The sequence below is a fragment of the Miscanthus floridulus genome, chromosome 8, assembly GCF_019320115.1.
Source record: "Miscanthus floridulus cultivar M001 chromosome 8, ASM1932011v1, whole genome shotgun sequence".
NCBI lineage: Eukaryota > Viridiplantae > Streptophyta > Magnoliopsida > Poales > Poaceae > Miscanthus > Miscanthus floridulus.
This window is the reverse complement of record NC_089587.1, coordinates 17,858,235-17,872,757: the sequence shown is the minus strand read 5'-3', so window position 1 is coordinate 17,872,757 and position 14,523 is coordinate 17,858,235. Positions and strand designations below refer to the sequence as shown.

Here is a 14,523-nt window from a genome sequence, read left to right as displayed (position 1 = left end):
AAATGCATATGCAATGAGTTAGAGCATCTAGTTGCACTTTGATAACCGTATTCCGATATGAGTTTCACTCCTCTTAATAGTACGACTATCTATCCTAAATGTGATCACACTCACTAAGTGTCTTGATCACTAAAACAAAATAGCTCCTATATTTTATACCTTTGCCTTGAGCCATTTGTTTTTCTCTTTCTTCTTTTCCAAGTTTAAGCATTTGACCATCACCATGCCATCACCATTGTCATGATCTTCGCCATTGCTTCATCACTTGGAGTAGTGCTACCTATCTCATAATCATCTTGATAAACTAGGTTAGCATTTAGGGTTTCATCAATTAACCAAAACCAAACTAGAGCTTTCAAAGGGGCCGCCGCAGCCGCCGGCGTTGTAGCTTGGCTAGCGGCCGTGGACGAGCAGCGGCGGGCACCAGGACCCAGGTGTGAGAATCCGAGCGGCGACGGCCGAGTTGCGTGGCCATAGAGGGCGGATTGGATCGGGAGAGCAAGGAGCGAGCGGTGGTGGTGTGGCGACGGCCGAGGAGAGGGGGTTGGGTCAGGAGAGCAGGGAGGGCGGCGGCGTTTTTCTCAGGCGCAATGAGTTGGGTTTTGATTTTGACGGGAGGGAGGGCCGCGGCGGGGGTGGGAGAAATCGTCGTAGGGCTGGGGAGTCGCGGTAACTTTCATCCTGCCGGTAGAGCTGGACATTTGCCGCTTTTTAGTAGTTGAGATAAACTAATTTTTTATGCAGTTTCCTACATTTGGCGGGGAAAAAAACTTGTCAAAAACAAATAACCGTCTTCACAATATTGTTACTATGCTGAATTGCTGATCCATTTTGTATCCCAAACCCGCAACAATATTCAACAAGTGCACATTTCCACAGAAAGAAATGTACAGTAAACGAAGAGCATCATCAGCTCCCTTGTCTTCAAAGACTAATAACTGCTGTAGTTTGCGTAGTTGCCGACCTTCTCTGAAGACGACTGGCTAGCTCTCTTCGTCCACAACAATGGTTGCGCCCGAGCCAATTCCAAGCTCCATCAGAGAGGCCGTGTCCTCCTCCAGAAGTTGTGGTAGAGGGCATCCCTGTTCCAGTAAATGCAGTAGTCATCATACACGACTTTATGCATGAAAGGTACAGCCCCAGATCTTTTCGATAGGCATATGAGACAATAATCGTACGCGACGCAGTTACAATTCATACCTCTTCTTCGACAAACAGTCTCACTTTTAGGTCCTTCAGTTTAAAGAAGCTTTCACACAAAGATTTTAACTTCCCGACCTGTAACACATAGGAGTTTAAACGTTATTTCATCTCGATACATGGAAGAAACAAGTAAGGGTCTTTGAATTACTAGGCACCACAACTTTTACTAGTTCTCAGCAGTCAAACTAACATATCAAATGTTACTAAGAGATAGCTCGAATAAAAATCAGGAAATCATGTCCCACCATCATTGTACTGAAAACTAGGACCTCCCAAAGGAATGCAAACAACCCGATAAATAAGGATAGCTATGTAGTATCAACTACTCACAGTTGTTGTAGGAGGCAGTTTCTTTGTCAGTGGTTGCTTTTCACCCATTGATGGCCCCACACATTTCAATGTAACACCTGTATGCAGCGTACAAAAACAACCAGTTCTTTGAGCTGACCCGTCAACTATGTAAATCTAGTCAAGATTAAAGTTCAAGATCAGCAGTACTTATAAGACCAGAAGCCATCTTTTGTGGTCCCGATGTGCTTGAAGTTGGCTTCTCATCTTCAATACCATGAAAGGACTTCAGTTCAGCAAATCTGCATCAAGTTTTTTTTTCTACCTCTATAAGTATCATTAACAATCTTACCACTATTTATGCAACTATCAAGTATATGTCAAAGTGAATAAAACTAATAGATGAAAGCTAGCCACTAAAACCCATTAATTATTCTGTATTGCATATCCCATAGGCTATTCATGCCAGCTGCAGCTCTCGTGGTTACAGATAATCACTGCATTAGCATTATACACAGCATCATGATGTTGATTCCATTGAATATTGAATGAATGTGTTATGTCGTGGCTAATGATGGTCTTCAGCGCAATAACTGAATTTGATCATTTAAGAAACAGATTAGGGGTGGCAAAGACACACCAAACACTGAAGGTAAAAGAAACATATATTCCTCAGTTTTCGGTTCAGCTGTAGTTTCTTGCGACATAACTGATGAAGAAAGCTAGGCCGATGCCACCTCGACATGAAGGCCCAAGGCCTATTTGTTGCCATCCGTGGTCTGATAGGTGATGGCAACAGATGGCATGGAGGTGTGGCAGGGATCAGCTAGATTAAGATCCACTGATCCATTGGAGACAGATTTCAGGGTGTATGATTTGCCGGTGGTTCTGCTCTTCAGGAGCTTATCATGAGATTGCTTGCTCCAAGCCCTTAGTGGTCTAGTATGTCAAGTTGGTTATGGTAGGATTTTTATTTTCTTTTTGCAGTGGCGCATATGTAGTGTGAGTGGGTATGTTGGGATGGTTTTTTTCTAGCCATCCCGTTTTTGTAAGTTTTCCCTTTCTTAATGAAATGACAGACAGCTCTCCTGTGTTCGAGAAAGAAATCGGTGAAAACCAAGAAGTTTCACTGAACTACTGTTGTTTTGTAAATTTCAGAAACCGAAATTTATTTGCTTTGTTTGTTTTTCGAATGTCAGGAGCCAAAATTTCCAAAAGGAAAATTAACCAAACAAAAAAAAAACTGAATGCCTACCCGGTCACCCCTAAAAAGAATTATATCACAAAATCAATGGACTGTTACTTCTCTGGATCATGTTGTGTCAGCATATACAATTTAAAAACCTAAGAATGAGATAAATGCCACAAACTTACCTAGGATGCAGTCGTTTGATCTCTTCTGGGTCATTTGATTCTATTTTTCCCATAACAAGGCGGACATATCTACAATGACATTGCTTGTATCAGAATTGCAGTGTGACTTCTAGAAAGGCAATTGAAGGGTCTTTTTTATTAAAAAAAGCCTGAAAGAATGTACTAGCATTTCCTCAGAGAACCAGAAGAAAACTCTGCAGTTCAGATAGAGGAAAAAAACATTTTTAAATTTCCATTAATACTGATCTGATATCCTAAATAGGCTTGACTGGCCATACCACAAAGAAACCTCATACGGTCATATACTAGTTGGAATGATTTACAGATACAAAGGATCAAGATCAACTGACCGTATTTCAGATTCCCTCCGTTCACGTGGGCTTATCTAGACATGGCAAAAAGGATTAAGGATGTCATATATCTTTACAACATATTGTACATTCTAAGAAAAACATCCATGGAGTTGGCATAAACCTCACTGCCATTTAGTATTCCAACTTTCACAAGTCGAGCAACAAGCACAAAACGAGGAGCACCGCCCTTGGCAGGATCAGCTATAGGATTATCAGAAAGCCTGACATCCTTCAAAAAATTAGAGATCAGTATGGTCATACCAATGTATTATAGATCAGCAACAAGATTCCAAAAAACTAGTTCACTGAAACCAGCTCACCCTTAAATTTGGGAACAGATTAAGTGAATCCACTGAAGAAAAGTCATCTATGTCATTAGATCCTGGTGAACTTAAAAAAATCAATATTAGCAGTGTCTTCAGTTTCACTTCCATTTGAAAAGCAGGAAGCACTAGTGCAGTACTGAAGTTAGACAGAATCATGCTCGAATCTTGGGTTCTTTATATGGCAAAGACAACAAAATCTACCCCACAGAAGGCATATACCTAACAAAAGAACTTGAAAATTTTCAAATGGCACAGCAGCTGCATCATCAAGAAGTCCATCTGTTGAAAGATTAGATGGATACTTCACATGCTTTAGCCTGTTTTTGTTCAAATGGAGTTGTTCCAAACTGGAGAAACAAGGGAGAGAGATCATAAATATTCACAGTACCCAAATCAAATGCAGAAGTATCTATCAAATTAAGGGTGGGAACATTACTATTTCCATTTTTACCATTCTTAAGTAAGAAAATTTCACAATTTCATCCCATGAATCAATGTGATTATCTTCTAGATTTAGGAGCCGCAGTGTATTGAAACCTTGTACAAACTTTCCATCTGGGCTCTAGATAAGAAAGCGAGATACAGTTAGATGTACAAAAAATCATAATTTGTAATATTGATGTACACCTTGCTGAAACAAGAAAAACATGCACTCGAAATATTGGAAAGGATAATCCAAAAACACCTAGATGTGTTCTCTATTATCATCGGATGCACAGTGGAAGCTGAGGTATAAGAAGAAACACTAACCACTGATCATATTGAGCCTGTTTGACATCAGGTGGAGTTCACTGATACATGAAAGGGAAACTTTAATCTTTTCAACCTGTTATAAAGAAGTTAAAATGAGCTCACAGCGTGATTGGCAATGACTAACAACAAAAGCTTCAAAGTGACAGCAATTGGGTATACCAGTTCCCATGTTACACCACAGTTGTTGAGAACAAGAATTCTGATATTCTCGAGCATTGGAGTTTCTACAACGTCATTCTCCATGGTATTGTTTGTCAAATTAAGAACTTCCAGGGATGCCAGTGCTTGACAAAGAGAGGATATATCCTGAGAGGGAACCAAAATGTTTAGACACAGCAAACGAACAAACAGTTAAACACAGAAGGACAGGGGATATGCTGCAAACATTTGGTAGTACCACCAACACTGTTTCTCTTGTTGCTTTGATGTTATAAGCCACACAATTGTAAGTAGAGCAATTGAAATAACAAGAATCGCTCTGTGGGAATTCTTACTTGCCACTGTGAGAATAGATTTCCAGTCAAGTCAAGAAGTCTGAGATCTGGAACATGCAAAACAGTTGTCAGAACAAATGGAAACCTAGGCTTTAATAAGTCCCTGAAGAAACAAATGGTAGCAGAACCATCTGCTCCAATTGCTACACGCATTATGGCTTATTTGCAATAAAAACAAGTAGTAAAATGGAAAAGATGATGATAATTCATAAGACAGTATTTACTTGGAACCAAACTCTTTAGTTCATCCGGCGCTCCAATTGAGCTCACTCCCATGTACGAAACGGATGCACTGGTCAACTCATTGAAGTTGTTGAGCTTCTCCTGAACTTTGTCTGTGCCAACAAATTCAACCGAGACACGCTTCTGGCTTGTCGAGAAGACATACATCTCATCTGAACACAGTGCGCCAAAGCATGTAATCAGGGTAATTACGAAGGAAGTTCAACAAACTGCGATGATGTTTTCACAAATATTTCTACTCCTTTGCTGAAAGAAAGTGAGCATTGCCGGATCAAAAGAATGTGAAGGCAGCAAATTCAGGGAGCCGTCGGTCGGCGCGCACTGCACTAACCCTGCTCCTCCTTGGTGAAGTCCTGAACGAGGTAGCGTAGGCGGAGCGCGTCCGGGAGCGAGATCCCTCCGCTGAGCGCGGTGGGGCGCGCGAAGGAGGCCGAGCACTCTCCCGCGGCAACAAAGTATCGGCGGCCGGCGAGCGAGCCGTCGTGCCGGCCGCCGGCGCCATCGTCCCAGTCGACGCCGACCCAGTCTCCGGCGTGGCCCTCTACGGGGCCCAGGTAGCGCACCGTGCCTACGCGGCGGGGGTCGCCGGCGGCGTGCACACGCTGGCCCAGGCGGAAGGCGGCGGCGGCGGCGCTGGACATGACTGGACGACTGGACAACTGGGCATCTGGCCGTCGGTGATTTGTGAGAGGCGTGATGAGCGATGGAAGCCCATTGGGCTTGGCCCAACTGTGCTTGTTCGGCCCAAAAATAAAAACAGCATCTCCAATAGTTGAAAAAAATCCGCATTACCTCCCTCAACTTTTACGAAAGTTTGCTTTCTCTCTGAAGTCTAAAACCGGTTAAATCACCTCCCTGAACTTTTAAAACCGTTCGTTTTACCTCCCTAACCGGTTATAAGTGTTTTTCAAAGACGGTTTTATCTTTATCTTTTTTATTTATTTCGGCTGAATCTTTGAAAAATCATAGTAAATCACAGAAAAACCATAAAATTGGAAATCCAATTTTGTTGGACTCCATATGAGTAAATATACACGGTGAACATATCATATGGTATGCTTTAGTATAAATTTTTTGCTATAGCTTTAGATCTATGCTTTTCTATAATTAATTCATAGCTACAGTTTCTATGGTCTAGTTGTGGTGAAAATTTTATGGCGGGCTAACTATTATATGCTTGAATTGTAGTAAAAAATTCATACTCATTGGATCATGTATAACTTAGTTATAGATTTATTTAAGTTTATGCTTGTTAAAAAATATTTATAAATCTATAACTAAATTATACATAATCCATTGAGTATGAAATTTCTAAAAACTGAGATATGACAGCTCAGTCCTTAGGAAGTGCTCATATGGGTAGGATTTGAGTATTGTGAGCGTCAATGTTGTACTATGTAATTCTCAAACAGAAATAGTTTCTAAAAAATCACTTTGCTAAATTAATGAGTTTTTTAAGCGACTAAAAAAAGTTGGGAGCAAATCGCAAAAAAAAGTTGGGAGCACTCCATCCGATAAAAAAAGTTAGGAGCATATTTATTGTCTTCCTCCAATCGTTTCTAAAATCTCGCTCCTAAATGATACTCCCTCCGTTCATAAATAATTATCACCACTGGTGTGCGTGCCATAAGTTTGATTCGATTTATAGAAAATACGTGCAACATTTGTATCTCCAAATAAATTTATTAAAAACTAGATTCAAAGATCTTTCCAATGATACTAATTATGTACCATAAATATTAATATTTTTTAATTTATATTTAGTCAAAGTTGTTTCCCGGGAAGCGAAAACGATAGATATTTAGGGACAGAGGGAGTATGAAGGTAATTTTGCATCACCCCAACAACATTTATACTTTCTTTCTCTCTTGTACCTTTATATCTTGTCTTACTCCTTATTCTTCCTCACATCCTTCCACCTTTTGGATTGGTCGATGAATGCACACGTATATATCCACGCCATTAGAACATCTTCAAGAGTTTCCAAAACTCACTCATAATCTTTATTTTTTGGCAAGATTGAAAAAAATTGCTCTCCAACAACTCCCTATCTTAACTCTGATCTTTCTGTACTTGACAAAATCGACCTAGTCACGCGCAAATATACGCACGCGAATCCATCGGCCAATCTGGAGGTGGAAGGATCTGGGAAAGAATAGGTAGTAGGACAAGGTTCTAAATGCAAATGAACAATGGAGAAAGAAAGTATAAACGCGGTTAAGGAGATTTAAAAAAAGTCTAGGAAACCTGATGTAAAATTATCTTCTTCTATATTATGGGAGCGAGATTTTGAAAACTCTTAGAGAAGGTAAACGAATATATTCCCTAGCCTTTTTATCGACTTGGAAAACTCATTAACAATTGATTTTTTTGAAACTAATGGAGATGAGCATCTCCAATAGTTTCAAAAAATCACTTGGCAAACTAATGAGTTTTTCGACTGATTAACAAAAGTTATAAGCATATTTGTTGGCTTCCTCCAATAGTTTCTAAAATCTCACTCCTAAAAGATAGTAGATAATTTTACATCAAGAATCTCGAACTATTTCTAAATCACCCTAACCAATTTTATACTTTCTTTCTCTCTTGTACATTTGTGTTAGGAACCCTATCCTACTCCTTAATCTTTCCCACAGTCCTTCCTATCTTAGATTGGCTGCGATGGATACTGCGCGCGTATTTATCCGCACGATTGGGTCGATTTTTCCAATTGCCAAAAGATTGGGAAGTGGAATTGGGAGTTGTTGGAGATGTGTTTTTTTCAATCTTACAAAAATCATAGATTGGGAGATCATTTTGAAAACTATTGAAGATGGTCTTAAGCAACACGATAATTCCCACCTGATTGTAGGACCCGATTTTAAGCACAAAACTAGATACACACCATATGTAAGCCCAGGAAGTCAAATCTCACATATAGCTATAAATAAGGGTAATATCAAAAGACAATGCTCAATATATAACGTACTTAGTATAAAGGATATAACCATAGACAACAAACAACGGAAAGGCAATTCCGATCTTCGGGTGAAGACTCCAATTCTATAAGAACAACTCACTAGTTGATCACAAGCCTAATTTCTCTAAACTCTAGCAATCTAGTACCCATCCAGGATTTTTTTAAAGATTTAAAAAGTAAAGCAAGCGTAAGTATATATCATATTCAACAAATATAACATGGAGTTCATGAGACTCAAATAGCTGACACTAGTTTAACTGCGATTAGCTTTTAATGAGTCATCTTTTAGCATTTGGGTAGTAACAAGTTTATTCACAAGTTCATATAAACACATGATCAAGTAAACATGAATAATGAATAGCATAAACAGTAATCATTAGTGAGCACCTTTATCATCAGTATCATCAGTGTTCATCATCTATTTCATAAGGGTCCAAGACCGATCGTGACCGTGAGCATGGCTGACATACCAGTTTTACACTCTGCAGAGGTTGTACACTTTCACTGTGAGTCATAATTTACCCTTTCGCTCGAGATGATCAGTATCTTGACCCACTACCAAGGAAGGTCGGCAGAGTTCACTATGAAGCCTTTCAAAAGTTCGTCTAATAAGTTAGGGCCATTAGATTCACTCGACAAATAGATGTAGGAACCCTCCTTTCCAATGGCACAATAACACGCAGCCTATACACAAGGGGACATAGGCTATCCTATACCCGATTAGGCAAGCCATTCTTACGCCATAAAGGTAACCACTAACAAGCTAGAAAAGGTCCTCATACTAAGCTAAAGCCAGAGCCATGTAGCTTTCACAGCTGTACTATAAGTCCCGGATATTCACTTACAGATAAGTCCTTAGGGAGAGAAATCTAGAGCACCATAAAAATAGCCCAATGCTCTAGCCCCCTGATTCCATGTTAAAAACATCTTTTAGTGTTTATTGCATATACCATTAGTCAAGTTACAAGATCATGGCTTCGGTTGAGCACTAGCATCATACTACCCAATGCAATTCCCCATAAGTGACAAGGAATCTAAGATATCAAGTAGCTAGAAAAATTTACTACGGTTGCTAAGGTAGACACATGTAGTATGAATTAAATGATTAAAGGTGTATAAGACAACAAGGAAGATCCCATGCTATACTTGCCTTAAAACTCAGATCCTTCTTCTACTGAATTGTAACCTCCAAAAGACTTCTTCTAGATCACCAACTTTTTCTATTTCACCAACGTACTTCTCACCAACTGGACATGATCATAAAGCACCACACAAGCATCCATGCAATCATACACGAAGCAAACAATAGAACTAAATTAGAACAATACACCAAACATAAAATCAAGATGAAAAGTTTGTAAAACGAATCTACGTCTCGCTATAAACACACAGACACGAAAAACACTCTAATCGGAGCTATGACGAAGAAGTTATGAATTTAACAAGATTTTCTTTAATAAAATAATAGATTAAATCTAACCTCGAATTTCAAAAGTTGAAAAATATATTTAACAGTAGTATAAACATGTAGATTACGCAATTATGAATCTAACGCAACTTGAACAGATCAAATCAGAGTTAAAATAGAGAAATTATGGCCTAAAGAAAACTAGTGGCAAAACTGTAAATAGATGAAAACGTATTTTGAATCTACTAGAAAGAAACTACGCTTTTAGAATAGGAAAACGTATTCTAGAAAGGTGTTATGGACTGCGGGTTGATTTGCAAAAAATAGAGGGTCTCTTTAGCAAATAAGCCAGCGAAGGGGTATCTTCTAATCTAGGCCATTGATCTTAGATCGGGCGGTGCAGATCAAATGGGGGAACGGGGGTCGCCGGAGCGGCTCTATGTGTGGCGGTGGACATGGCCGGCGGCGAGGAGCACATCGGCAAACATGAAACCAGCCCTAGAGGCCACGGCTAGACCGGGGGATGGCATGGGAAGAAAAGAGGGAAGCACGGCGAACTCACCTATGTGGATTTCGATGGCGCGGAGCGGGTAAAGGCGGCGCGCGGTGCTTGGCAGTGGACGGCGAGACGTGGCTAGGGTTTTGCAGCGACTCGGTGAGGAGGCTGTGGCTCTAGAGCTCGGGATAGGAAGGCACGGCTCGGTCGGCTATTATTTTTGGCCTGAAAGATTGCTTGGAAAGCACGGCAAAGGAAGGAGGCATGGCGGACGCAGAGTCCATGGCGGCGGCGATGGAGTCCCGAGCGGATGGGAGGAAGGAGACGGCTAGAGGTGGGAGACCACCGACAAGCGGGTCCTACCGGTCAGCGAGTAGATGCGCGGGTCGGCTATCAGTGGCACACGACGGGAGAGAGGAAAGCGGCGCGACGCGGGCTTAGCTGGGCTGCTGCGCGTGCGGCTGGGCCGAGGAAAAGGGAAGCGAGCTGGGCTTCGGTGCTGGACTAGGCCGCCTGCTGGAAAGGGGCCGTGGCGGTGAAGGGAGCAGGCCGCGAGAGGAGAAAAGTGGAGCGGGCCACTGCTGGACCGGGCCTGAGCAGGAGCAGGAAAAATCAGAGCAGGCCAGAAGGGGAAGGAGGGAGAGTGAGGTTTTCTTCTTTTTTATTCTTTTCTTTTCTTTTATTTCAAAATCATTTTCAAATCATTTCAAAAGCATTTGAAATTATTTTGAATTTTGGACAAAACCACTCATACAAAAAAAACACACAAATGCACCAGCACGTATGCACAACCATGTTTCTAAACCTTAGGATGAAAAATATTATTTTTCCTATATTTCATGGCACAAAATGCAAATTCAAATCATTTTAAGCTATTTTTAAAACATGCAATTTTTAGGGTGTTACATTGATTAACGACTCATCTTAGAGGAACATGTATATATCAAAGTCTATTTCACTAAGGGCAATTTCAATTCACTCGGGGTGTGTTTGACAATTACATGAGAAGGGGCATGGGAATTAGTGGTGGAAGTTGATGGAGAGAGTTAAGGGTGGAATATGACTTTTAGTTTCAATTCATTTGTTTGGGAAAGAAGAGAGGGAGTTGATGAGGAAATTCATATCCCCTATTTGGCATGAGGTTTTAAGTGAGAAATTATATGATATAAGTCATGATGTACGGTGAAGATGTATTTATCTTTCATTAAGAGCACAATTCCTATCCCTCTACTTGGGAATTGATTATTGCATCTCCAACGGATTACTTATACCCATTCCCAATAGTAAAAATATGCAATATACGATATTGTGTTGCTCCAATATATTACTCATCATATCCTCAATAGCTAAAAGTTTTAAGTAGTTACTCGAAATCTACCCTCTCTCTCCCTCAGTGAAGGAGAGATCCATCCCATCTCCCCTATCCACTTCAAAGTATTGGTAATCTGTTGGGATAGAAGAAGAAAAAACTACATTACTAACAATAGAAGATCACCTATATAGACTTTTAAAAGATGTGGGATAAATAATCTATTGAAGATGCTCTTAGTGGGCGTTCGTCCTGTGAACTCTCATTCATCTTCGCATCAAGACTCCCACTCCCACCAAACAAAAAGAAGATTCTAAACTTCTACCTCTAAACTCACGCTCCCTCCTTTCAATTACCTCCAACCAAATTTGATGTCAGGACACGAAACCTTGAGTGTTCCTTCTTTTCTCTTTTATTTATTTTCACCAGACGAAAACCTTGAGCGTTTCCTCGATCCTATTCTTTTTTATTTATATTGTTACCAGCAGTGGTATATGTGATACTCCGTAGGTAGAATACTACACTACGTATACATTTATATCCTACAAATTGCAGCCAAATCATCAAAATTGCTAATTCACTTCTCCTAACCAGGAACAGAATAATAATAACAACATAAAGCTACTCCTACCATGTACCTCTTGGCATACACTCTACAGTTGCGCCTCTAGGTCCCTCTCCCCATCGTCTACCGGCTCTTCCTGTGCTGTCCACGCCATCGACGTGGACGCCCGCGACGGGTCGCCTTCTTGGTCCTTCCCGTCACAACCCTCGTCAGACGATGTGACGTCCACCTCGGCGCGGCAGACCGGGCATGTCGAACGCTCCCTTAGCCACACGTCGACGCAGCCCCGGTGGAAGACGTGCATGCATGAGGGCAGCCGCCGCGCTGCGTCCCCGTCCGCCATTGCGCCCAGGCATACGGCACACTCAACCTCCCGCTCCTCCTCCCCGTCGGCATCCTCCTTCTGGAACACGAACTCCGGCAGTGCGGCGATGGCGTCGGCATCCAGTCCCTTGGGCTGTTTCTTTTCCAGTTCCGCCGTGGCGGTAGCCTCGGCAGCGCCCCGGCTCGCGGATCGCCGCACGAGGTACCACCGGATGGCGCACAAGATGAGCAGAATGACGAGGAGGGAACCGAAGCTGATGCCGAGGACGGTGATGTAGGAGGTTGTGGTGCAGCAAGTGAGCATCATGACGCGAGGAGTAGGGCGCACCGACAGAGGCCGAGATCGTGAAGCAGGACTGGTCTGCGGGGAGGCAGCTCGCAGCACCTGGGGCCAGGACCGCCGTGCCCGGTGACGAAGGCAAAGAAGACGGCAACAACGAGGGCGGTTGCCGTGATGGCATTGCGGCGGGCACGCGTGGGGTCAATAGAAGGAGGCGGTGCATGCGGGCGCATTGGGAGCTTTTGAAGGTGTTGGTTGCATGCCATGGCTCGGTAGTGTAGGTGGTGCGAGGGAAGTGCGGGCAAGAGGCAAAAGGCTCTTGGGGTGGGGAGGGAAGATACATTGACCGCCACGGCAAACCCATGTGACAAGAATAGAATAGGTTGGTTCTGTAGAGTACCTACTACTGGTCTCTTTCTTTCTCTAATTTGTATAATTTATTTTGGTTTGGTTATTGGTTTATTCTTTCTCCGCTTTCTATTTTTTGGTTCGGCTATTGGTTTAATTTTACTTATTACAATTGTTCATCTAGGCTCTCGCATTTAGCGGCATCTAGGGGTTGTTTGGATCATGGCCTACCAGGCGTGCTTGACCTAAGCCAGCAATCCTGACACCCAGATGTCTAAAATCGGATGCCTGGAAGCTATGCCTGGCCATCCCCAAGCAGCAGTCAAACATGGCTTTAAAACATAAAATAATGATTTTCTATATGCTCACACTACCGGAAACAGGCCCGTTGCCAAAAGCCAGCGTCTTTGCCGAGAGCCAAATGTAGGGCTCTCGGCAAAGAAAGGTTTGCCGAGAGTCGGCCCTCGGCAACGATAGGCCGTCGGCAAAACCATATTTGCCGAGGGTCAGGCCGTCGGTAAAGAATTCCTCTCGGCAACTGTCGATAAAATATGGTCGGCAGTCTACCTAGGGGTATGCCCAAGGTAGTAGATTATCGGCAGACAGATGCGCAAGCCACAAACAAGACGGTGACGCAAGACAGACACGAGGTTTTATCCAGGTTCGGCCGCCAAGAAGACGTAATACCTACGTCCTGCGTCTGATTGTATTGCTGTATGTCAATGAGAGATGTTTTTTAGAGGGGTCCCCTGCCCGCCTTATATAGTCCGGGGGGCAGGGTTATAGATCTGGAAACTAATCCTAGTCAGTTACAATTGCCATAGGTGACCGGATAAGGATTCCTATTCTAACCGACACAGATCTTGCTTGATCGCCAAATCTGTCTTGACTCCTTGCGCGGGACTCCGAACAGGTTGGCCTGGCCGCGCGTCGTCTTTTGGTAGACCGGACCCACTGATCCGGGCCGGCCCTATCTTAGCCGTAAGGTTATAGGGGTTAATACCCCCACAGCTAGTCCCTGAGCACCATGTATTATGCTGCGACACGCCATTTTAATCTTCTCCGAATAGTAAGGCTTGAGTCCTTGACATTTCTAACCACCGTTGTCGCCGAAGAAGTAGGTTGTCCGAAGAATGTATGGTGCTCTTAAGAAAAAGAAAAAAAAAATCCATCCTGTGAAGTGTGCCCACTTGTATTTCTGAAAAGAAATGTAAGTGAATCTTGAAGCGTAGCATCCTTGATCATCAGAGGCGTAGGGGTCGAAAAACAAACACATTCACCGCAAGGTGAATTGTGCCCACTTAGTCTCCGAGCCTGGTAGTAAGTGACGTAGTCATGTGGTGCCAGGGTTTAAAAAGAATTCCCAGTTAAGTTAAGAACCCAATCGTCGTACAGGCGATACGAGATGCACCGGCAGGTGCATCGTACCGATGTAGTCCCCGGGCTTGCTGGAAGGCGAAGTATGAGCCTTGTAGCAAGGTCTAAATAAATATCTCTCAACTGTATGTGAGTACAGATCACATGTAGCCGAGGAGAACGATCTCCGAGCAGTGGTCGGGATAGTTCCCGAGCACGATAGTAATCCGTTTAATCAGTCAAAGCATAAGGGTCGATTAAATAAACACATTCACCGCAAGGTGAAGTGTGCCCACTTAGTCCCCGAGCCTGGTAGTAGGTGACGTAGGCACGTGGTGCCAGAGTCTAAAAAGAATTTCCACTGGAGTTAAGAATCCAATCGTCGTACAGGCGATACGAGATGCACCGGCAGGTACATCGTACCGATGTAGTCCCCGAGCTTGC

General features: G+C 42.7%; 1 protein-coding gene and 1 pseudogene across 1 annotated transcript; both read right to left on the bottom strand.

The window, feature by feature from the left end:
* Positions 1-608: 608 nt before the first annotated feature.
* Positions 609-5,677, bottom strand: LOC136471256 (tubulin-folding cofactor E-like). Its single transcript, XM_066468986.1, has 16 exons — positions 5,366-5,677; positions 5,016-5,186; positions 4,792-4,838; positions 4,457-4,603; positions 4,298-4,370; positions 4,172-4,175; positions 3,999-4,104; positions 3,764-3,893; positions 3,539-3,600; positions 3,340-3,447; positions 3,216-3,250; positions 2,866-2,934; positions 1,702-1,793; positions 1,534-1,610; positions 1,201-1,278; positions 609-1,082 (listed from the first exon to the last, which is right to left on the bottom strand). The coding sequence occupies exons 1-16, from the start codon at positions 5,673-5,675 to the stop codon at positions 984-986; spliced, it is 1,608 nt and encodes a 535-aa protein (XP_066325083.1). The 5' UTR covers positions 5,676-5,677; the 3' UTR covers positions 609-983.
* A 6,049-nt stretch (positions 5,678-11,726) lies between these two features.
* On the bottom strand, positions 11,727-12,596 carry LOC136471254 (RING-H2 finger protein ATL39-like; annotated as a pseudogene).
* Positions 12,597-14,523: the final 1,927 nt, after the last annotated feature.